This window comes from Oryzias melastigma, linkage group LG7, assembly GCF_002922805.2.
Source record: "Oryzias melastigma strain HK-1 linkage group LG7, ASM292280v2, whole genome shotgun sequence".
NCBI lineage: Eukaryota > Metazoa > Chordata > Actinopteri > Beloniformes > Adrianichthyidae > Oryzias > Oryzias melastigma.
This window is the reverse complement of record NC_050518.1, coordinates 27269669-27295265: the sequence shown is the minus strand read 5'-3', so window position 1 is coordinate 27295265 and position 25597 is coordinate 27269669. Positions and strand designations below refer to the sequence as shown.

Sequence of the window (25597 nt, the reverse complement as noted above, 5' to 3'; positions counted from 1 at the left end):
TCTCTTTACACATTTAATTGATACTTTTTTGCAAAAACGTGACAAAATTACTTAACGTAAATGTGAGACCTTAAAAAGCCACGAACTTTAAAGAATACATCTGATTTTGAAAATATTTATTTAATTAAAACACATAATGGGTTAACATGACACAGAATCCTTTGGATTTATGGTTGATGTTGTGCAGTTTGATAAGATTTAGAGACGTTTTTTCAAACCTCAAGGGTGAAACATTTATAAAAATCGTAATCATCTTAGAGACATTTTTAAGTATAACTTTTTACCTGACAGAATAAAATGGTCTCCTTCTTTTGTGTCTATTGTATGCAAAAATCTCCTTCCTCTCACCTTTAAACTTCTTTTGTGTGTCTCCAACAATAGATCATTTTTGACCTTTTGGCTCCGAGTGGAGACTTTAGAGGAAGGAGGAAATAATGAGAGGAGGGACGGAGGAAGATGGTAGCTTTCTCCTCACGTTTCATCTTTTTCTCCTTTTTCTTCTAAAAGCATGTTTGGAGAAGTTTTTGCTTCTTCTTAAATATATTTAACGAAGCAGACTGATAGACTAGATGCACAACACCTGTCTCAGGGGAACAGCGAGGAAGGGAAGCATTGAATCAGATGAAAGTCAACAGAACCGAGTCAAGGAAGACGATGAGGAAACTGTGGAGTCACAAGTTCAGGGTCTAATTTTAGAGAGAACTTGAAAGAAAAAAACTAAGAAAAAGTTTTTATTTTGAATTTGTTTGTTGTATGCATTTTAAGTATTTGTTTAAAGGCAGAAAGGTTTTTCTTTTCTCCAAATTTTAAACTTTTTTTAACAAGTTCAACAATTTGAATAATTACTCTATAAATAAAATCCAGTTTAATTGTTTGTTATCTGCCAGCTATCAAAAGTACAAGTTAAGTATTAAAGTTAGAGATAATTTAGTGTCTTCTAAAATAGGTTTTTGAAACTGTTACACGTTTTAATCTTAGTTTGAAATAATTATTGTCAATCAAAAGAATCACCAAATACCACATTACCCCTTGAACACCTGAGGTGTCGCCGGTGACGCTTCAACACAAAATCTATCGCCTGTTTGGCTCATCGAGCCGCTTTTCGCCTACACAATCTACTGGAATTATTGTTAACGGTTGAAAAGTTACAGTAAATCAAAAAACATAAACACTGGAGCGCCGGTGTTAAAGGGTTAATAAAGAAATTTCATAAAGGTTTTAAAATAGATCAAATTTACCTCATTTAGAAATATAAAATCCCATTTCCCTCATATGTTTCTGACAGCATCAGCTGAGTTCCTGTCAGCTGTACAACTTCTGTGTCTGGATGTTCTCAAAAGAAGACATTTTCTTTCCAAAATCTACCAATAAAACATTTTCTCCATGCAGACTTTGTCAGAATGTCAAATGTTTGGGTCTGAAAATGATTCATTTTAAATGAAAAAAAGATTTTGAAGTCAGAGGTTCTTCACATCCCAACATCTTCAGTTGTCAGAATGAATGAATAAAATCCAGCACCAACTGAATTGAGATAACAGAAACTGGAAAACTAGAAAGGTTGCATTACTTGCGATAATGCTGGTGTGAATGTTTCTAGCTGAAAGTAGTCGATGAAAATGCTGAGGTTTTTTTCTGAAAATGGTCATGCAATTTACTTTAATTGCTGAAGGCATTTGCTGAAAATGCACAAGTCTTTTAGCAAAATTAGCTAAAAGTCTGGAAATGTCATTAAATAACTATGAAAAAGCACTGAAGATGACCTAATTTTCTGAAAAACTTGTAGCAAAATTGCTTATAATTCCTAATACATGCCAATTTTGCAAAAATATTGAGTTTGTTGCTTAAAGGCCTCGTGCGGTGAAAATCGTGAGGGTTTTTACTCCCTCCCGGGGCCGTGAGGCCGGCGGGGGTGGCCTCCGCGCGGGGCGCAGGAGGACCCCGCCGGCCGTCTGGAAAGAGGACCCGTGCGGGGGTTGGATGCGCGCGGGCGAGGGAGGCCGAGAGGGCGTCGGGGGAGCGAGCCCACCCGTCGCCGCAGCAGCAGCGGACCCGGGCGGGGCGGCGCCTTTCCTTTTCCGGTAATGATCTTTCCGCAGGTTCACCTACGGAAAACTTGTTACACTTTTACTTCCTCTAAATAGTCAAGTTTGATCGTCTTCTCCCCGCCATCGCTGTATGAGCTTTCACCATCGTCATCCGAAGCCCCTGTATCCTCAGATGAGGAAACCTCCGGTTCAAACTGGTAGGGCTGTACACCCTCCGAACCCTGTGTCGTTAAAATTCCCGTGTTTGATGAAGGCTCATCACCTTCATCCAAAGAAATATCCGCTAAATCGTGGTCTACGTCGCTTCTCAAACCGTCCGCCATTGTTGTTTACACTCTGGGATCCCTGAAGTGACGTCACGCGCAGCCCCCGCCCATCACCACCTATCGCCCAAATTTAAAGCTGTGCACGACCATAAAATGATCAATAAAATCGCGCTGGATCATTTTAAGTGAATATTTTTATCAGACTCGTTTTTCAAGTTCCATTAACTTTCCAAATTAAAAAAAAAATGCCACTGCACGAGGCCTTTAAATATGAGCTAAACTAAAAGTTAGCCCAAAAAACCCCAGTAGATGCCAAATTAACCACAAAAAACAAACAAAAAAGAAAACTAGCTTGTTTCTTAAATACCAGCTAAACTCCAAATTAGCCTAAAATTGATCAGTAAACTATAGTCAAAAACGTTAGCCAGTTGCTAAAATAGAAGCTAAACTCTAAATTAGCCTAAAAAACCTCAGAAGGTAACAAATTAGCAAAAAACGTTAGCATTTAGATCAAATCTTAGCTAAACTCTAAACTAGTATAAAAATAGCTCAGTAGTGGCCAAATTAGACAAAAGAGCTTAACGACTAGCTAAACTCTGAAGTAGCCTAAAGTTGATTAGTAAACTAAATTAGTCAAAATCGTTAGCCTGTAGCCAAAATATTAGGTAAACTTCAATTTTTTTGAAAATTATTATAAAAGATTTAAACATGAAAATATTTAAAGGCTTGTTGCTAATCTACTTAAAATTCAAAAATTTGAAGACTGAATGTTTTCATACCAAGATTGGTGAAATCACTGAAAGTGTGACTGAGTTTTTCGTGTCAAAAACCCTATAGAAAGGAGCAGGAGAATCACTAGTGTGAATGTTACCAAGCAATCACACAAAAAAAGTCAAATCAATGATCAGCTATGAATGATCTGAATTAGATGCTTCATTAAATCCCCCTAAATTTGGCCTAATTTCCCAGCCTGGGATGAATAAAGTATTGCTATTCTATTCTATTGTAAACATCGATCTTCGCCTCATGATGGACCAGTGGCAGCAGAACAATAAACGGCCAGAACATCAGGGCCGGATCTAGCCAGCTCCTATTGGGGGTGCAAACAGAATATCAGGGGGGGCAAGTTTAGGGATACAAAATGGTTCTGGTGTAAAATCCTCCCAAGCCTATAAAAAGCCCCAATTCGATAAAAATCCTGTTTTTAGAGTTTCTAACATGTCTGTGTGTCATTTTTCTTCTGAAAGAGAACAAATGTAATAAGAAATCATTTAGTTTTTGCATTTCTGAGTATTTCTCCTTTTAAATCTCTGTCAATCACACTTTTTGAATGAATGATCTTCTTTCCATCAACAGCTCTGCTGCACATGCACTAAACCCTCATCTGTTCCTAGTGTCTAGTTCAGGTTCTGGAGAAGAGAAGATGGTATCTTCACATTGACTGCAGTCAAATGAGCCGCCGTTCACATTTCTGTGGTCAAATCAGCATCACTGGATTTTTGGTGTGAGTTTCATCCAATACTTACGGTAGCAGGACTGAGAACGCTGGAAAATCTCCACCAGACTCCACGGAGCTTCTTGATGTGACCACGGAAATGTGAACGGCGGCTCATTTGACCGCAGTTGGAAAGGATTGTAAATCAATGAAAGAGCATTTTGATGTTAGCTTTGATTATTTTATCAAGAACTCTGAGAAACCAATGATTGAATGTATTGATCACAGTCAATAAACATTGGAGAATTAGCTAAAAGAGTCTTTGGTGAACTGGAAGGAGAAAGAATCAGGATTTTGGAGGAAGTTCTGTCCATGAAGATCTTCACTTCCTCGTCCAGCTGACATCCGGATCAAAAATCTGTTTGCTTATCCATCTCTTTTTTGTCTTTTTTAGGACATCTTATTTATTTATTTATTACTTTGAGTCATTTTTATTAATTTGCAATAGTTTATATTGGTTTATTTTTTGTCTTAAAATATATTTTTATGTATTTCTTGTTGCTTTTTATTTACTTATTTTAATGTTCTGTTTAGCCATTTATTATTTTAGGTTTTTTTGTATTTTATTTTTTATTATGTGTATTTTGTCACTTTATTTAAGATTAGTTCATGAATACTAAACTATTTAACTATTAAAACAGCCAACACACTTTCTTTGTAGCAGACGATAAAAAAAAATCTCTTTTTGTCGTCATCAATGTACCAAACCAACAAGTTGCTACTGCAGAAACTCTTGATTCCTGTTTCAAAATTGCTTAAAAAAATCCAAGGATGAGAAAATCTTTAGTGATAACAGAATTTATTTTCATCAGCAGGGAATTAGTTCAAATCCAGCATCTGAAATCATGTTGTGTAGTTTTGGTATTTTGTTTAATCTTTCCTTGTTATTTTCACTAAATTACTCAATACACTATAAATATCAATCAACAATATCACGATAATCTTTAAATTACATAATGTATTTTCTTTATAGATATGAGTTTGTGTTTTAGTAATAGGCTACATAGTAGTAAATCACTGATGTAAAAATTAAGAAGATTTCAAATAATATATTTTATTGTTGCCTTTAAAAATGAACAACAATTTCAATTTTATTTATTTATCTGGGACAGTGGACATTAAGTTAACCCAGCAGCTATTTTATGTCTGTTGTCCACGGACAAATGTTTAAAAAATATATTATAAACAACATAATATTAAAGTTTATAATAAGGAGGTGAGGCAAATTAAAATTCAATGGAATATGAAAGACAACCCCAACTTCTTACTCTCCGCCTTTATCTCAGGGGCCTTTCTCCGCCTGCAGCCGCCTGGTCTCACCGAGGCGTCACAGGCGAGTCATCTCAAACACAGCTAAACTTAAATTTAAACCTGACATTCTGCATTTCGAAAACCGGAAGTCATTGTTGATGGTTTAAAAGCATCAAAAATGGATCAAATGGCCCTCCAATGCCCCCCCCCCCCATCACCAATTTGTCATTTATTGTATTTGTCTGTGTTAAAAGTATTTCTTTCACCTGCATTGAACAGTTTTGAGTAAAAAATAAAATATAAAAGTAAAAACAATGTTCATGGTTTAAAAGCATCAAAAATGAATCAACCCCCCCCCCTTCCCCATGTCACCAGTTTGTCAATGCAGTCCGGAATTTTGGGGGGGCATTGCCCCACCGTGCCCATGCCTAGATCCGGCCTTACAGAACATCCTCTCAAAGAGTGTCCTCTGTTCAGGGGCTTCTTTAAAAACATGTTGTGATGTTCCAAGAAAAGAGGTGAACTGCTGCGCCATCAGTTTCTCTAACATGTCGGTATTAGGAAATTGCTTTAAGCTTTTGGGATAAAAGAAAAACACGATTTCTTGATGAAGAACGTGTCCTCATCCTTGTCCAGATCCACGTTCCGGATCAACCTTGGTGTGGTTTGAGGAGGGAAGAGTTAGTTTAGATGAGGGTTGGGTAAACTACGGCCCAAGGGCCATACGTGGCCCGTTAAGCTACTTAATCTGGCCCGCCAAACTGGAATAATTTGTATTCATTTTTTTTCAGATGGCGCACAACAAATAAACTGACCTTTGATTATGTGCAGAAAGTTATTCTGCATTCATGTAGTGTTGATGAAGTGAAGATTTGTTGTGGGATTTCCAAGTCGGACAATCATTTTTCCGATTATTCTAACAGCACATGAACGCAGCATTTCCCTGAGTTTGAGTTTATCATTCAGGGACATCAACCCATTGTTGAAAATGACCCTAAAATGAGAACAAAAAACACATTTTTATAAAAAAAAAGAAAAAATCCACTAAAAAAAACTTCTATTTTAAAGTAATTGTCAATCAAGATTAAGGTATATTTTGTCCAGATTCTGTTATTTCTTTATTTTATGAGGCGCATTACCAAAACATGCCGTAAATCTGCTCCTGGTTCGGTCCTTCTGTTAAATTTTAGAAAGTTTGCCCAAAAGTTATTGTATCTCTTCCATGTTGGCAGGTTAAGTTAGAGAGAAAGTCCAAACCCTGACAGGAGAAGACGTCACTTAGTAGAAAAGTTTTGTCTGCGACCGGCCAAGGATTTAGTTTTGCAAACCAGAGGATCTTAGTTTAGCCTTGGGGGGGTTAAGGGAAGCGGGGGAGCGGGGTCGGCACGGGGCTGACCTCTTATCCAAGTCTGAGACGGGAACTGACTGGTTGTTTACAGGCGAGCAGCAGAAAGGAGGAGACTTTAGATGTTGTGATCTGAACACAAAGAACAGAAATCCAGAAGCTTCTGACTGTCACACACTAACAGGAAGTTTAGGTTTCCACTGAGGCACATTCACAACATTAAGAGCACAAAAACCACAAGAAAGGGTCAGACAGCAAGCACACTGGTGCCGTCTTTGAACCTTCACCCTCTTGGAGCTCTTCTCTAGCTGTTTAGTTTTATTTGGCTTTGAAAATCCGTTTTCAGTTATTAATCTGAGCAAATGTGGAACTTCTAGTGATGAATTCTGTCACTAAAAACAATCCCATTGGTTTTATTTGCACCGTAGACATTTAGGACCCTTGGTGGGGGGGTGCTTGGACATCACTGCCAGCAAACAGTCGATGTCCTTTCAGTGCCCCTTCCGCCAATTTTAACCGCACCATAGACATGTAGGGCCGCTGGTGGGAGGGTGACGGGGCATCTCTGTGAGAAATCAGGAGATGCCCTGTTAAGGCCTTCTCACCAATTTTAACCGCACCCCTTTAGTACACACACCTCTAACACCACAAATATACACTCTAACAAGCAAACACGCACACATCACACAAGGAAGGTGGACCTTCGACCTTCTGTCCCCTACCCCACCCCTGGCGGGGGTGCGGGGAACCTCGGCCTGGTGGTCTGGTCTCTTGGGTGCCGGTCTCCTGGGCCTGGCGGTCTCCTCCCCACGCCGGGAGTGGGATCCCCAAGATTTAGCAGGGGATCAATCTACATCGGAGCCGGGGGGTGTCCAGGTCTCGGTGGTGCGGAATCCGGTCCTTGCTCTCGAGAACTAGTCCTCTCCTTAACTCCATCAGTGGGTGTGCCTGGTCGGGCCTTGTTTACATCACTCCTTGGGGCCTCTGTTTCTCTTGGGTTCCCCTCTGCTGGACCTTTAGCAGTGGGGGCGGGCGAGTGTCTGTAGCATTGGGGTGGGTCGCCCTTGGAGGGCCCTGGCGTTGTCACTTTTAGAAGAATTAACTAAAGTAAACTATTAAAGTTTTTTTGGCGACCAAGGTTTTTAGTTAACCACGCCCACATTCATCATATGTAAGAAAGTTATTTAAGGTTTAGGTTGATTTATTCTTGAATAATAATCCTGCCTTTTTATTATTCAGAATTATGTTAAAAATTTACACTTTTAAAGTTTTAAAAATTGTCATTCTGCTAGCTTTTTGGACTATTTTGGCATGTAGAAAGTTTTTTTAAGCTATTTTGGATTTTAGCCACTATTTCGGCTACATGCTAACTGTTTTGGTTAATTTAGGCTTTTTTCAGTATTTTCTGGCCAAATTCAGCTTACAACATTCACACTAGCATTATCACAGGAAATGATATATCTAGTTCCTAATTATGTTAAAAAGTTCTGGTTTTAAAGTTTTAAAAATGTGGTTTTAGAGTGTTCAATAAATGTTTTTAAGATGTGTTTTGGATTTTGGCCCCTTGTGGGATTGAGTTTGACACTCCTGGGTTAAAGGAAGGCTTCTAATATATACAATATTTGCTTTGCATTTAATGGTTTTCATATAGCATTTCTTTTTCACTCTTTCCAAAGGTTCAAACAGACTGCATAATGAAAGGTTTTCCCTTAGCTAATCTTCTCTTTTAAGAAGCTTCAGGAACGCTTGTCTTGCTCTCGGTTGGCCTTGGCAACTATCAGTTTGGCACATTAACAGTTAAATTTTTTATGATTAGCCGGACTGTTTGCAGCCTTTTGTCTAAATGTGGTGTAAAACGCTGACCACACATCATCTTCATCTCTTGGAAACGGTCAGAAAAACAATGCAGCTCTGAGGCAAAACAGGACGTTGGCTTTCTTCAGAACTCTTACCTCAAACGGCTGGAATGCAGTGAAACAAGCTGCGCTGTCTTCTCCTTCTGAAAACTCTTATCACATTTTTATTTTGATCCAATTACGTCTTCTTCTTCCACCTACACATGTTCTTCTGCATGACTAAAACTGATTTGGGAGCTTTTGTTTAGTGGGATGAGGCAGCTTGAGAATAATAGGTGGATGTTCTGTTCTTCTCTAAATATTACAGATGAGTGGATGAAAGCTTTGCTCGCTTTGTTCAGAATGAAGGAAATTGATTGGTTCAGGAGGTAAAAGTCAGACGGAGGCTGAGGTGACATTCGCTGTGACCCAGCTGATTCCAGATTCCATGGACCTCAGCCTGGGGGAGTGAGCAGGATCCATCTTCCAGACATTTGTTTGGGTTCTGGTTCCTTTAAGCTCCTTTGTCTCCATGTGTCACTGCGACGCTGCCTGCAGCTTCCAGTCCATTTTTTGAGACCAAATGTCTAATGGGACCCAACATGTAGAGTTATACATTTCAAATGTTCTCGAGAAATATCTGTTTTCTCCTGAAAGTCTGCATTCATTAGAGGAGTGTGAAGAATCTATACACAAGACTCTATTTCTGTAGTACGCACCAGAAAGACATCTGCTTAGTGATTGATTTGAATGATCCTAGGGAAAAATAACAAATTATTAAAATATTTTTGTCTAGTGTTCATCAGAGTTCTCCTTTTCTGGTTTGAGAGTTGGTCTAGGACGCTGCTGGGGGCGGGGCTTGTGTTTTGTGCCGACTGCTATAACCGTGTCTGTTAACTGTTGATTAGATTAGATTAGAAATTGTTTATTTCAAGCAAACAAAGCAGATATAACACAAAAACAAGACAAAGAACAGAAATTTGAGTCTATACAAAGATGTTTCCACCATAGGATAATGGGTAGGGATGTCCCGATCAGGTCTTTTTGGGCCCGATCCGATTCCGAGTCATTGGATTTTGTGTATCTGCCGATACCGAGTCCTGATCTGATACTTTTATAAGACATTTAAAACATGAATAAATTGAAGAAACAGATTAGTGTTGTCCCTTATTTATATTTCATTAACCTTCTTTTATCATTAAAAACTTAAATAAAACACTTCTGTGAAGTAGCTTTAATAGACAAATAAAAATACAGCAAATATAAACTAGGAAAAAAATAACTATTTTCTTTTTATATAAGTGATAATTAGTCAAGTGAGAAAGTTTAGTGGCTTTAGCTTTAACTTGTTATTTTCTTTACCTAAACTATCAATATCCTGTTCTTAGCTCCTGATCAGTCATTTATACTTTACCCATACAGATTCAGGTCATTAAGAAATCCTGAAGTATCACATGACAAACATGACGTACGTAATGGCCATGTACATTTTTTCAAAAGTCATTATAATATATGTAGATCAAGTGACAAAAATATGTGCAGATTATTTGTTAAATAAAACAGGATCATTTAAAACTAGATTTTTTTTTGTTTACAAATAAACTGATTTCTTTGTGTTACTTATTGTTATCTGATATTCAAGCCACAGAACTCTGCTCCAGTCCATGTATTAAAGACCCACTCCGATGAAAAATACGTTTTTGTTTTTTTAACATGTTCTTGTAATCTCAAAATTTTTATTTCTGAATAATTCTTTAATCAAATTGTTATGACTCAGAAGTGTATAAAAAATGAAGTTTGAAAAAGATCATATTTGTGAGGAACAAAATACCCTGGGCGGGGCCACAAGCTCTCTGCTCTGCTCGGTTCTGTTGCATTCACTTGCAGTCAAATAGATCCACGAACGTCTTTGTTTTCCAAACACTTTGAAAATTGATCAAAAAATGATCAGAAAGGAACTTACCATTTGTATTAGATTCTTCTGGGCTGTTTAACAAATGTGGAACCGGATTAAATCAATTTACCAGCTGATCTATTCTAATGTTTGTATTTTTAAAAACTGTTGAGAGTCTGTTTATAATATTGCAAAGACATTAACATTTGACATTAACTAGGATCCTCGCAAAAGTGATGCAATGATTTTAAATTATTTTCTACTTGTGGTTTGGCTCTGCTCATTGAGTTCACCAACGCAAGGCTAGAAGCTAAAAATACTTTAAAAAATGAATAAATAATCTAAATATAATGTGTTCGTAAAGATAGCCACTGTAGGGCGGTCGACTCCTGATCAGAAGTGAGCGGGTTCGACTCCGCCTTGCCCGCCCATGTGTCGAAGTGTCCTTGGGCAAGACACTGAACCCTGAATTGCCTCTGGTGGGAGGTTGGCGCCAGTGTTCAGCAGTGGAGCCACCACCAGTGTGTGAATGTGTGTGTGAATGGGTGAATGGGTCTGTGACTGTGAAGCGCTTTGGGCCCTCGAAGGAGGGTAGAAAGCGCTATACAAGTATATGCTATTTACCATTTACCATAAACTTTATGGGCAAGCAAATATTTTGACATTTAGACTATTTTTTACGTCAAACAGACTTTTTTTTAGCTTTGTGAAACATTTTTTTGTTCTTTTTAGACCCTTAAAGTTTGTTGGCCAGTCTACATTATGTCCTGTATTTCTGTTTTCTGTTCTGCTGCACGTGAAAACTATTGAACTTTACATCTAAGGTTATTATTAATTCCTCTTTTATAAATTACTTTGTGAATGTTTATCCCTTGTATTTTTCTACAGTGGATTAATTCCGCTGAGTCTTTGGATTCAACAGAAACAGCAGCTTGTTTTCCTCTAATATGAAGCTTCTCTTATTAAAAGATACAGTAGATAGACAGACAGACAGACAGACAGATACTTTATTAATCCTTACGGAAATTATGTCATTGTCCTTGCTCCATACATCTCACTACACAGTTAAATTAAAAACAAAACCCATAATGGAATAAAATCAAACAAAATCTTGTTTAAATCATTTTTAGTCAAGAATTTCTTATCATTAAAACTTAAAAAGCTGAGGGCCATCCAGTCTTTGATGTCTTGAAGACAAGACAGTAATGGTGTAACGGAGCCTCCTTTCCTTATTGGAAGACAAATCTGACTGTCATCAGCGTAACAGTGAAAGGAGACTCCATGTTTTCTCAGGATGGAACCCAGAGGAAGGAGGTACTAGGAGAATAAAAGTGGTCCTAGAATAGAGCCCTGTGGAACCCCAAACAACAGTGGAGCAGTTGAGGAGTAGGATCCTGACATGCTCACACAGACAGTCCTGTCAGTTAAATAAGATGTAAGCCAGTCGAGTGCGGTACCACAGATTCCAGCCAAACCCTTCAACCTGGACAATAAGATATCGTGGTCCACAGTGTCAAAAGCTGCGGAGAAGTCCAGCAGAAGAAGGACAGCAAAGTTTCCATCATCAGTTGTCATTAAAAACCCTCAGCAGCACAGATTCTGTGCTGTGAAGGGTTTCAAAGCCGTATTGAAGCCTTTCCATGACATGGTTTTCATTCAGGAAAGATTGCAACTGTAGGTACACCACTTTCTCTAGAATTTTTGAGAGCAAGAGTAACCTCGAGATGGGCCTGAAGTTGGTTAAAACAGAGTTGTCAGGGTTTGGTCTTTTGATCAGAGGTTTAACAACAGCATGTTTGAAACCTGTAGGTACCACACCCGTTGACAGACTGGTGTTAATAATAATGAGAATCAGCTGCCCCATGCTGGTGAAAATGTGTTTATAAAAGCGAGGGGGGACGGCATCCAGAGGAGAGCCTCATGGTTTCATGTGACTGACAATGTCTTCTAGAAAAGACAGAGTCACAGGCTCAAACAACTGGAGCACAGCTCGAGGAGGGATGAAATCAGATGGATCAAAGCCGGGAGCTAAAATAACAGATCTGATATTAGCAACCATTATGAATTTATTTTTCAATCTGTGGTGCTCTGTTTCTTTTTTTCTAATATTATTTCAGAACTTTTTAAATATTTTAGAGCCTAGCAAGAATGTATTGATCAGGGCCCCTTTGGCATGTAAAGGGGCCCTGAAGCGTGGCTGCCCAGACCCTAGAAAATCCTTAATCCGGCCCTGACTGCAGGGACACCCTGAAAATCTTGAGCATTCTTTATCGGTTTCATCCAACTGTGAAAATAAAAATGATGTAAATAATGTTTAGCCTTCTTAGAAAAACTCTTTCATTTAAAACTTGTTTCACAGATGTTTGATTTGCAGTTAATCTGCACAGAAGTGTTGGTTTGTCTTCCAGGCATCCATGAGTTAAAGAGATTTTTAACAAGATCATTGAACTTATTGAAGTTCTTCAAAACCTTATTTTATATCTGCATGTTTCAGAACAGCTCAGCCTGTAAATCTCATTAAGAGCAGAATTTCTGTCTGCAGAAAGCTTAAAGCTCAGCATAGCAATCCATTCCTGCAGGACGTGTCATTTATATTTATCTGTACTATATTAGATTTGAGTTGTTTTAATGTTATAGTCTTTAATTTCTTAGTAGTACATCCTAGAAAAGCTTAAAACTGAAAATCTTTGCATAAAATTCAAATGTGTATGTGGACTTTAAGTCTTCAGTCAGTCAGTCAGTTTGGTTTCTATCTTCATTTTCTTTGTCATTTTCTTTGTTATATATCTAGTTCATAATTATGTTAAAAAAGTTACGTTTTTAAAGTTTTAAAAATTTAATTTTAGAGTGTTCAATAAATGTTTATCCTGTTCAGTTCATGACCTAAGGTGTGTTTTGTGTTTTGGCCCCTCGTGTGATTGAGTTTGACACCCCTGAACATATTAGAGTTGAATAGACATTTGTAAGACCTTCATGAGTATTTCTTCCACTCAGAAAGACTTTTCCTAAACATTGACCCAACAGCCAAAACAGGTCATTTACATGTGAATCTCAAATATTCAAAGAGCTGTCAAATGTACATGTATGGGCATGGAGAAATGCATCACGACAAAAATGTACACAACATTTGATCATCAGGAAACACAGCTGAAGGACACATCTTCAGACTTCTCTTTTGGAGAAATAAATACTGATGTTGATGTTAACAGGTCACATCGCAAAGTTTTATCTCCATAAATAGAAGTTTCATTTTCTCAGACGAGGTTTAAAGTTTGTCTCTTCTGTGAAACTCTCCATGAAAGACAGACCTTGAAGTTTTTCATTTCTTCAGTGGCTGGAATGCTGGACAGATAAAGATCCTCAGATTTCTGTGTCATTGAAAGACATTCAAACTCTAAATCACATTCCATTCTTGATGATGCTTGTTTTCCATCCCTTTGCATCGATAACTTTGAAAGAAATCAAATACAGGTTGAGTTTCCTAACGTTTTTACTCACAGCTTGTTTAGCTTAAATGTCCTTAAAGATCCACTCCAATGAGAATGATGTTTTTAACATGTTCTTGTGGTATTTTGGTATTTTTCTGATGGAGGACATAAAGAAAGAAAATTACCGTATTTTCCGCAGTACAAGTTGCACTTTTGGAACACTGCATTCACACTAAATTTTGTCAAATTTGTGTCGGCTGCCTCTTTTGACTTAGCGGTACGTCAAACTAAATGGTTTTTGTCCAAAAATGTGTTCATGACCTTGATGCTCCAGATGGTTGAAGGAGAAGCTCCTGTCATGTTTTTATTGTTAAGTCCAACCTATGCCATGTCCACAGGCCATTTAGTGAACAGCTAACAGACCCTTTCATGGTGACATCAGACAAAATGGAGACAGGGCCGAAAAAATGAATAGTTGCTTATAGTGTTCACATTTAGAACGACAAAGCTGACAGATGAATTCTGTTTAACACAATTTTACATAAATAATAAAAGGTAACCTTCACAATTTCAACAGAAAAATGTAAAATATTTATTTTTTGAATGTCCTGCTGAACTGTATTTTCATTTCCTCTCTTAGGTCGTTCACAAATCCAAATGCAAATTTTAATAATCCTTCAATGTTTGATGTTTTATTGAAAATATCAATATCAATATAAAAATATCAAATGAATATTTGAGCAGATATTATTCTAACAGTTTCTATTTTGGTTGATGTTATTTCCACGAATTTTAATTGGAATTAGCACAAAAACTGATAGAAATTCATATTGTTCTCATTTAATACCTTCAGTAAAAACGCACATCGATCTCTGCATTATGTACACATTTTAATCTGTTCCCAGGATACATTTACTTGTTGTTTTACAGGATATTTTAGGGGATAATTGTAAAAACAGGAATGGTTTGGTTCAGTCAAAATGTTCAGAGCAGCTATGGAGCCACGTTGTTTCAAATATCAAAATAAGAGCGGCCAAGTAAAAAATAAATAAATAATCTCTGGGTGAACGTATTTTATAACATTACTTGGGTCACTTTTTTACCTTTATTTCCCCGCAGATCAGACACAGTTCTGAACAAAATCAAAGAGGAGTGATGTTAGAACCACGGCTGAGCTAACAGCAGCTCACTGACCGCAGTAGAAAACATTACAACAGGAATAAGTTTGACTTTAATGTCAGACACGCTGGAATTGTCTGAATTTAGATCTGTTTATAATGATTATGTGAGAATGGAAATTTAGACAACTTTGAACTGGTGAGAAAAGATCTTCTGCAGCTCCACGTCTCATAGCCAAAGCTAATGCTAGTGTTAGCATTAGCACAGATTAAAAGAATAAAATCATAATTGTCTTCATAATCAAACAAGCAGCATGCTAGTGTTAGCATTAGCACAGATTAAAAGAATAAAATCATAATTATCTTCATAATCAAACAAGCAGCATTCACTGAAGTTCTTGTAACCTTTGTCTAACTTTAACCGAGTTATCAGAGAGAAATAATCCAGGACTGGATTAAAATCATCCAGAGGAATTTGGAGAAGCAGCTGCAGCATTCTTCTGACTGCAGACAGGATTACTGACATTTGTACTCTGATTTGTGAACGATCTAAGAGAAGGAAATGAATACAACCAGGTAGGACATTTATTAAATAAATGATGTACAAGTTTCTGTTACAGTTGGTTAGCTTTGCCGTTCTAAACCACACAAACCAGGAACTACTCATGACCAGGGATGTGTGATGTAATGTGAAAAGGGTATATGTGTAGACTAGGTCTCTGTGAAAAAAAACAAACATTAACACATAAAGTACATATAATGCAGAATATATAAACCAAAACACTGGTAAAAATATGGATCTAACGGTAATAATATTATTATTATTATTATTATATTTCAGCTACATGCTAGCTGTTTTGGCTAATGTACTTTATTTTATTTTTATTTTTTTAGTTTTAGTTTTTTAGGGTAATTTGGCCAATAGCTAAAATTTTAGCTGGCTGTCAGCTTCAGCGTTTTCAGCTGTCAGCTTCAGCGTTTTCAGCTATCAGCTTCAGCGTTTTTTGGTTATTGAAAATGTTCTTGTTCCGTTCTCGTGTAGTAAAGTTGGTCAAAACTGTGTCATTGCATTGATCCCTGAACTTGAAAACCTCCCTGTTGTGCAGTAAGTGATGGAGGACGCTATTTCACCTATATAGTTTTATGAAAACATAATTGAGTCTGTTTTTGTTTTAAGGGAGAGATAGAACTGTTCTGCTTTTTGTTCATAGGTACGTTTCTGTATCGCTGGATGCATCTCATATCAAAGCAGGATGTTTGGAGATCTGTCTGAAGAGAAAAAAATGGATGACAGCATAGAAAAAAAGGGGAGGCGATTTCTGCAGCTCCTGTTTTGTTGCCATAGAACAAATTTAATCATGTATTGAGCAAGAAATTACAAATTAAATGTAGGCAGCACAGAGGCTGCGTAGAACTCTAGGGTCCCTGTGTGTCCTAATAAAAAACAATGGATTTCCTGAAGCAAACGCGTTCGTCACAGACAGAAAAACATGAATTGTTTTGTTTCCACAGAATGAAATTGTATTGAAACTTCAGTTTCAGCTTTATTGTGGATGTGTCAGAGTTGACACTGACAGAATCCTGCGTTTACAGGAACAGACGTCATCCTGCCTTTGTAATGTGATGCACGTTAGAGGAGCACAATTCAATTGTTGCCTACGTTTGTGGCTGTTATGCTTCTCTGGAAGGAAGCAGATGAACGATCAGATGACAGACTTTGTTTGGCACTTGAGTGGAAAGAAGTAGAAAGCATGTTGATGGAGTTAGAGGCTGCATTTGAAATATCGTCTAAATTTAAGCAGCACTGGTACACCTCTGCTGCAAAATGTTACTTTGTGGTTGTTAGGGAACAATAGGAAGTCCCAAATGACATTTAAAAATAATTCTGATTCATTTCATTAAATGTCATTTTCTACGTATTGTACAGTGTTTACGTTGAAAGTCTAAAAATCTGAAAATAAACTGTTCCATACTTTGGGATAGAATTTTCTGGAATTTTGGAAGATTCCTGGAATTTTCATGTATTTATTGCATCCATTTCAGACCAGTCTATTTCTGATGGACTTGGTTGGAATTTCAAAGCTCTTAAAAAGTGAAAAACATTTTTGTTTACATTTTTAACATGGTTATCATAGGACTAAGCAACTACCAAGAACCAACAGATTTTGTATGTCCAGAATTTGTTTCTTCTGATTAAGGAAAGAAATAAGAGTAGGTTTTTTTGCATTTTTAAAAGCACTGATCTTTAATATAACTCTGTCCTCTGTTGTTGGTCAAAATGGTTCCTTCCATGACCTCACTTTTAATTTTTTTTTCTTTGAATTAGAGTCATAAAAGAGTGAATTTCATCTCAGCCTCATTGTAAATTTGAATTATAGAATAAGCTTTCTAAATAAAAGGTTTTAAGTCTGTAATCAGTTTGATAATATTCATTTTCATGTATGTTTGACAAAACATCTGCTAAAATGAGTCTGTATTCATATCAGAGTTTCATAGTCAAACTTTGTTGGTTATGATTGATCCAAATTGATCCGATCCACTGATCTAAAATTTTTACTTTATCCCAGACTTCCACCAGTGTGACTCAGAGATAAATACTGATACTGAACAGTGCAGTTTTCCAGATTCCTTGTATTTCTTCAAGATAATAAATTAAATACAAACAAACGAGTTAACAAGAATGAATGTCAAACTCATTCACAGTTTAGTTTGATAAAGTCGATGTTTTTCCACATCAGAGTAATCCAAAGGGAACAGTATTAGAACACTCTACCACACTGCATGGTCACATGACTTTGATACATTCTAAGTTAATGTGACACTGAAGTGTGAAATTATGCCTTTTTTTGCTTGGAGCTTAATAGTTTTGTAGTTTTGTTCTAATCATCAACATCTGGGAAAACTGTGGGGATTATTTTATAGCTGGAAGATTTCTGTCTCTGTCACCATTTGAGCTAATTGAAAGTTTGGATTGGGGGGGGTGGCAATCCATGAAAAGGCGGAAAATTCTCTAAAGAAGGAAAAAATACATCAGAGGTGAAGCTTTAGTGCTCACTAGCCTTACGAGTGGATACTGGCTGTCTGTTCCACAAATATTCAAGCCTGTAAGGGTCAGGTGGCCCACATGAAAAACCAAGGTCAAAGACTAACCCCTCCTACTGGCACTTACGGATCACGAGCACACCTTGTGGCGTTTGTGTGCGGTCAGTGAGGAGCCAGTACTCATTCCTTACAAAAAAGGAGTGTGTCGTTAGAACATCGAACAACAGCATCACCGGTACATCAGAGGTGTATGGAATTTCCATTATCCTATGAATACTTCATGATACACTTACCCCACACAACAATGGTATGTTCCAAGGTCAAGGGGTATTTGTGAGAATTCTTAGTCAGCATTCACACTACAGTGATTCTCCTGCTCCTATCCATACATTGTTCGGCACATAAAAACTCAATCACGCTTTTAACAATTTCAGTAATCTTAGTATCCAAACATCAGCTCGTTCAGGACATTACTGCTTGTATTTTTGGTATCCGTAAACTTAATAGTTTTTGAAATATTGACACAATAACCCCCAAAGGAAATGAATGAGAAAGTCTTCAGATTTCAAAATTTTCAGTAGATTAGCAACAAAACTTTGAATATGTTCATGAGCTATGTTTTAATTTTTTTAGTATTCTCAAAAAGATTGGAGTTTACATAATAGTTTAGCAACATGTTAGCGTTTTTGACTATATTTGTTATCTACTGAGATTTTTACTGGCCAATTTAGAGTTTAGCTTCTATTTTAGCAACATGCTAACGCTTTTGGCTAGTATACTTCAATGAGGAATTTTAGGCTATTTTGGAGTTTAACTACAATTAAAGTAGCAAGCTTTTTTTTTGGCTTATTTGGTATCTACTAAGATTTTTTGAGCTAATTGGACTTAAGCTCATATTCAAGCAACACACTATTTTTTTTTACCAAATGATCATGTATTGGGGATTTTTCAGCAAATTTACTACACATTTTTCTGAAATTCAGGTCAACTAGCTTTCTCATTTCCAGTCTTTTAGCAAATTTTACATTTTACAATAGCTTTTCAGTAAATCCCTTCAGCAATTAAAGTAAACTGCGTCACCATTTTCAGCAAAAAGCTTCTGTATCTTCAGCGACTACTTTCAGCAAAAATCATTCACACTAGCATTATTGCTGGTAATGCAACTTTTTTAGTTGTAATCGGGTTCTTCTTGACCTGTAAGTGCAAACGGGAAACATTTTTTTGCGAAAGGACAGACTAAGTGAAGACTTTCGATCCGTAGAAATCAGTGGCTTCCTCTAAGAGATTTATTGAAGGTGATCAGTTTTTGATAGTTTTGTAAATGCAATCAAAGCCATGTCAGCTAAAATAGTTTTCCACTCAGAAACAGACAACCCATTCACTGAACAGGGACAGTTTCGAGTCACTGGTTAACCTGTGAAGCATGTTTGTGGACTGTAAGGAGGCCAGAGAAATGAATGGAAAGGACTCGACCTGGATTCGAACCAGGACCTTCTTTTTTCACAGACACACAAAAACACGCACAGTTTGCAATCCCACACACAAGCTGATTTTTCATCAGACTCCAAGTGAAGAAAAACCTGCCAAAGGACATCCTTCTTCATCCGGATCCAATCCCTCACCTGTTCTTCTTCTATAGGCTTTAAAGTGAACAGCTTTGGGAGAAGGCACTTTTGCCCATCGACAATATGAATATGAACACGTGTTTATGTGACCCTGAGTGTGCAGAGGAATGACTGCTGGAGCAGAGACTTCCTGTTCTCACACGAGAGAAGACTTTATGTCAATAAACAAACCTCATGGCGCTGCTAAAAGCTGCAGAAGACTCAGTTGTTGCATTTATTCTGACTTTCAGTAAGACATGAAACCTGACACAAACAAACCTGCATCACTTCTTAAATGAAGCAGTGATGTTATAAATGTATTTTTTACATTTTTCCATACGTTTGTTGACAGTGTCGCGGATCTTCTCCCGTCTTTGGAAACATGTGGAGGATCATCTCACTCTCACTGTTGGTGGCGTTGGCTCTGGGCTCAGAGGTGAGAGCACCATAAACTAATCCCATTGAAATGAAGAGTGTCGGTGATGTGTCTGAACGGCCACGCAGGTTTCCCAGGCCCCGGATGTGGTGAAGCTGGAGAGGACCGAGATGAAGTTGCAGGAGAATCTCAGCGACATTTCAGCAGTTATTGGAAACGCCCGACTCATGATCCTGGCGGCTCAGTTCGAGTGCTACCTAAAGATCATCCACGATCCACCGTGGTCTGAAGGAGGTAACAGAACTGTCTCACAAAAGATGCTGGTTTGAGTCAAAGTCGTTTTGATAAAACTTAACCCTTTAACACCAGAGCTTCAGTGTTTATGTTCTTTGATTTACTGTAACTTTTCAACTCAACCAACATAATTCCAGTAGATTCAGAATTTACTGGAATTATGTTGGTTGCATTGAAAAGTTACAGTATGTTAAAGACTTTGTGTTTAAGCGTCACCGGCGGCACCTCAGGTATTAAAGGGTAATAATCATGGACGACATGACATCTTTGGTTTGTTGTCATAAATCAGGAAGCAGGAAACTCAACAGAGTATTAGCATAATGCATTTAAATAAAAAACAAATAGACAGTCATAAATAAAATAATAAAGCAATAAATCGAAAAGCTCTACAGGAATACAGCAGGGGTGAACATTTTGACAGATCTGAAAGTCCTGCTGGCTGCTTGATTGAAGCCACAAACGGACCTGGAGCTTCCTGATCTCTGAACTTTCTGGCGCCGCTGAGAGCAGCAGTTCAAAGAGACGCAGAGAATCCTTTTTTTTGTGGTCTGTGGAGTGATGAGGAGGGTCTTTTTTTTTGCATACCACGGAGACACAGGCAGTGAGGACCCTCTCAAATGCCACCAGCAGCTTCCTGTCAACTTCACTCGTCCGGAGTTCTCTGAGGAAGTGCAGCCGTTGTTGTGACCTTTTGAAATTTTCCAGGACATTGGAACTTCAGAGATCTTCAGACATGTGGGCTCCCAGTAGCTTTAAGTCCCGCTCTGATCATCTTCTGATCTATTTTCAAAGCATTCCCAGTGGCCTTTTAATTATGTTGATGTTCTTTTTAGTCAAAATCAAAAAAACTTCTTGTTATTTTAGACATTAGTGGTGGGAAAAAATGGCAGCAATATCAGAGCTATCCAGTTTAGATGTAGATCCCAGCTCAGACCAGGAAAACAAAGACGTACATGGATCTGTGTGTCTTCATCAGAATGGGTTGGAGGAGGAGCTGTGGCCCCGCCCACCGTTTTTTCTCAGCACAAATATCTTTTTCAAACTCCTGATTCACAACGATTTGGATGAAGAAATACTCAGGGATGCAGTTTTGAGCTTATTGATCCATCTTCTTCCCCTCATCTGGGAGCGGGTCGCGTCTAAGCAGAGATCCCCAGACTTCCCCCTCCCCGGTGACGTCCTCCAGCTCCTCTGGGGAGAGCCTAAGGTGTTCCCAGGCAACCGAGAGACTTTAGCCCAGTCCGAATTCGTACATTCTCCTTTTCCCTCCATATAAAGGGGCATTTGTAGTGCAAGTGTGTCCAGATTATTATATTCCACAACAAACCGTAAGATACCATTGGGCCATTAATAACAATAAAATAAAATGATCTGACTTTGACACGTGTCAAGGTCAAGGCCCCGGGGCCAGACTATTGGACTACTTTGGCATTTACTACCATTTTTTAGCCTATTTTAGCTCAGATTTCAGCTACATGCTAACTGTTTTTGATAATTTAGGCTTTTTTTTAAAGTTATTTAGGATGTTTTGGAGTAAGGCTAATATTTACAAGCTAGCTGATTTGGCTAACCTAAGTTTTTTTTTAGGATTTTTGGCTAATTTGGAATTTAGCTAATAATTAAGCTGGGTATCAGCTTCAGTGTTTTTAACTATCAATTTCATCATCTTCAGCTATCAGCACTAACATCTTCAGTGGCCAAATTCATCTTACAGCATTCACACAAGGATTATTGCATGTAATGCTATATATCTAGTTCATAATTATGCTAAAAAGCTATGTTTTCAAAAGTTTTAAAAATGTAGTTTTAGAATGTTCAATAAATGTTTATCCCGTTCGGCCCACGACCTGAGGTGTGTTTTGGATTTTGGCCCCCTGTGGGATTTGAGTTTGACACCCCTGCTCTACACCAACGGTGCCGCCCACAACTCAGAGGTGAATTTTGAATGAACTCCTGCTGCTCTGCAGATACTATGTCCTATAGAATTTGACTAAAAACAACATCATTATAATTAGAAGACCACTGGGAACATTTTAAAAATAAATCAAAAGATGATTGACGTGGAATTTTAAAGTAACATTTTAGGAAATCTCAGAGTTCTTACCTGCTTAGGATAATGGAAACTTTTATTTTGAGTTTTATGCACTTCTCTACGTTTTGTTGACACATGTTGATTTAAGACAAACGTCCCCACTGAAGGACAGCTGGAGCTAAAGAAAGTTACAGCGGAGGAGAGAAGGAGGAAGTGAGGCTGAAAGAAAGGAAGCAGAGCCTTTGTTGTGGCTGTTTTCTGTTTTTGGTGCCGAGTTTCCCAACATGGAGCAGTGTGACCTGCTCCCACAGAGTTTCCTTCGATTGTCGACAAACTTTCTGCTGCGTTCAGACAGTCTCAGTAAACAAAACGCGCCATTGTTTAATAGATCATTTTTACGATTATTTATGTCAAGGTTTATTAACAACATCATAAAATCCTCCTTCAAATTCTGGCAAGAAAGTTTTATTGTTTGAGGTTATAAAACAGAAAACAAAACATGTTGAAATGTGTTTGATATAATAAACTGCAACCAAAGGTTCATGAAAAGTTTACAAAAAACTAGAATAAAGCAGCTTGATTTTTGTTTTTGTTTTTTTATCATTAAATAGTAGGAATACAAGATTTCCTTGTATAATTAAAAAAAAAAGTATAACATGTACCTTTATTTTGACATTTCTCCTTCAGAAATCCTCATGTTAGAGCAATTAAGGACTAATGTGATCTTAAAGCTTTCAGTGACAGTTTCCCTTGTTTGTTTTGGCCCGTCCAGTCCACTGAAGCTTCTGTTTTTGGCTGACAACTTCCTGTTTGCTGGTGTGACAGTCAACCTCCTGCTGCCCTCTGTAGGTAACTACTGCAACCGAACGTGGGACGGCTGGATGTGCTGGGGCGACTCGGCTCCTGGGACTGCCATGCAGATGTGTCCTACATATTTTCAGGACTTTGACCCCGGTGGTGAGACCTTCACAGAAAGACAAGGAGCTGAGCTTCTTCCTGGTTTTCTCCTGTTGTATTTCTGGCTAATTTTTCAGTACTTTAAATCTTAACATTTAAGTTTTTTCAATAAACTACCACTGGAGCTCCAGTGTTTATGCTGTTTGATTTTCTGTAATTTTTCAACCGCTAACACGATAATAACAGTAGATTGTAGAGGAGAAAAGCGGTTGATAACATTATGTTAAAGATTTTGTGTTTAAGCGTCACATGTTTAAATAAAAGAGTGGACACATTTGACTCCAGCTTTGAAAAAAACACAAAATCTTAACCATTTACATTGAAATTGTTTCATCAAAAGGAAAAAAAGAAGTTTCTACAGCACAATAACAACAATTAAAGTAAGATTAGAAAAAATAAATATAAATCTGTTTATATTTTGTTAGGTATAAATTTACAAATGCTGTGAAACATGAATGTGTTTGTTTATCAGGTAAAATGTGGGAATTCTATGAAAATAAATTAAAATAAAAAAATATTTTCTGTTGTGAAATCAAGGACTAAGAGGAGCATTTATCGTCTCTCATTATATTTGTTTTATTGTAAGAAACAAAGAGGGAGACGCCATTATTAAAGCACATTATGCTTCTAAACAGACCTGATTTTAACAGATCCTAACATTTGTCTTTTATTGTTTTCTCTAAAACTGTGTGCCGAACAAAAATAAATTAATATATCAACACTTTTAAGATACACAAATCAATGTTAACATTAAACACATTCGATATTTAAATCAAAATTGTTTTCATTATTTTATTGATGACGTTTCTTTACTTTGACATACCGGTTAGAATGTTTTTAGATTGGCTGTTCCATAAATAAACTAATACATTTTGGTTTAGTTCTTAAAATTAGTTTTCAAACAGAATATTTCTTGTTATTTGAAAGTTTATTTATAATTTGAATGGTTTTGAAGCATTTTTTTTTCTTTTTTATATCAAAAAATAGTATTTGTCCTGTGTCTGTTACCCCACATTTCCAAGCACCACTTTATGAATGAGAAGATTAGTCAGCAGAAGCTATAATTGACCTAAATAAAATCTTTGTTTGAATACTTTTTTATATGAAAGCAGCACAAAGTGATTTATTGAACAAAAACAAAAAACTATAATTAAAAACAAAAGTCTTCATAAACACAAAGTTAACCGTACAAGTATTAAGATAAAACATGAACATGATTTAAATGACATTTGATTTAGTAATGAATTAATTTGGATATTTTTTTTAGATAATGTGCACGTTTCTTACATTTTTTCTTTTTTTAGCACTATCACTTATTTCAAACTTTTGATGTTAATAATTTACTTGTTGAGATAACTGATCTGTTTTAAATATGATGCTTTGTGTCAAACCGTAAAGCTTGCTTGTGTTTTTGCAACAGAAAAAGTCACTAAAGTTTGTAATCCTGATGGTCAGTGGTTCCACCACCCCGAGAGCAACAGAATCTGGTCCAACTACACACAATGTCAGGTCCACACCGAAGACAGAGTCAAGGTAGGACGTCCTGCAACGTAACCAGGCCTGTTTAGTTCTGACACATTCACCTAGAAACAGAGTTTTCAGGGTTTTCTAGTTTCTATTTCTATAAGCTGAATTTGGCCACTGAAGATTCCAGTGCTGATAGCTGAAAATACTGAAATTGATAGCTGAAAACGCTGAAGCTCATAACCAACTAAAATACTAGCTAAATGCCAAATTAGCCTAAGAAACAAACAATACTGAAATTGATAGCTGAAAACGCTGAAGCTCATAACCAACTAAAATACTAGCTAAATGCCAAATTAGCCTAAGAAACAAACAAAAAAAACTTAGGTTTGCAAAAACAGCTAGCATGTCTGAAAAATAGCAAAACTTCAAAATATACCAAAAAACTGAAAAAGCCCTAAAATTAGCCAAAACAGCTTGTGTGTAAAGATTAGCCAGCTCCAAAACAGCCTAAAAAACTTAAAAAGAATAGCCTAAATTAGTCAAAACAGCTAGAATGTGGCTGAAAATAGCCAAACTTCAAAATAACCTAAAAAAAATGAAAATAGCCCAAATTAGCCAAAACAGCTAACACATAGCTGAATATTAGCTAAACTCCAAAATAGCCTAAAAAATCATAATAAATTCCAAAATATTCCAAAAAGCTAGAAGAATACCAATTTTTAAAACTTTAAATCCGTAACTTTTTAACATAATTATGAATACTAAAAAGGCAGGAATATTATTCAAGAATAAATCAACTTAAACCTTAAATAACTTTCAATATTTTACTCTCCATAAAAATATATTTTTTTAAAATTATGTAAGTTAGAAATAAGCGCAAGATAACACCGAGCCATATATAATAATAAAATGAAATGACCTGGAGGGCCGGATAGAATTACCCGGAGGGCCGGATCCGGCCCCCGGGCCTTGACTTTGACATATGTGATGTAGAACAGCAGAACTGCAGATTCACTAGGAAATCGACCAACGTGTTCTGTCTGAAAATTTGAGTTTCCTCTTTTGGGATGAACAAAATTTTTCTAATCTTAAAATAAGTCTATTTTTTTTCTTTTCTAAGCTTGTATTTGCTGCCGTCTTCTTGTAAT

General features: G+C 37.0%; 1 protein-coding gene across 1 annotated transcript in view; it reads left to right on the top strand.

Moving 5' to 3' along the window:
* Positions 1 to 25597, top strand: part of calcrl2 (calcitonin receptor-like 2) — a 55610-nt gene that overhangs the window by 9625 nt on the left and 20388 nt on the right. Inside the window, exons 2-5 of the mRNA XM_024292567.2 lie at positions 19676 to 19759; positions 19828 to 19993; positions 22875 to 22982; positions 24403 to 24515. Of these exons, the coding sequence (XP_024148335.1) occupies positions 19706 to 19759; positions 19828 to 19993; positions 22875 to 22982; positions 24403 to 24515 (441 nt within the window). The 5' untranslated portion in view covers positions 19676 to 19705. The remainder of the gene's footprint in view (positions 1 to 19675; positions 19760 to 19827; positions 19994 to 22874; positions 22983 to 24402; positions 24516 to 25597) is intronic.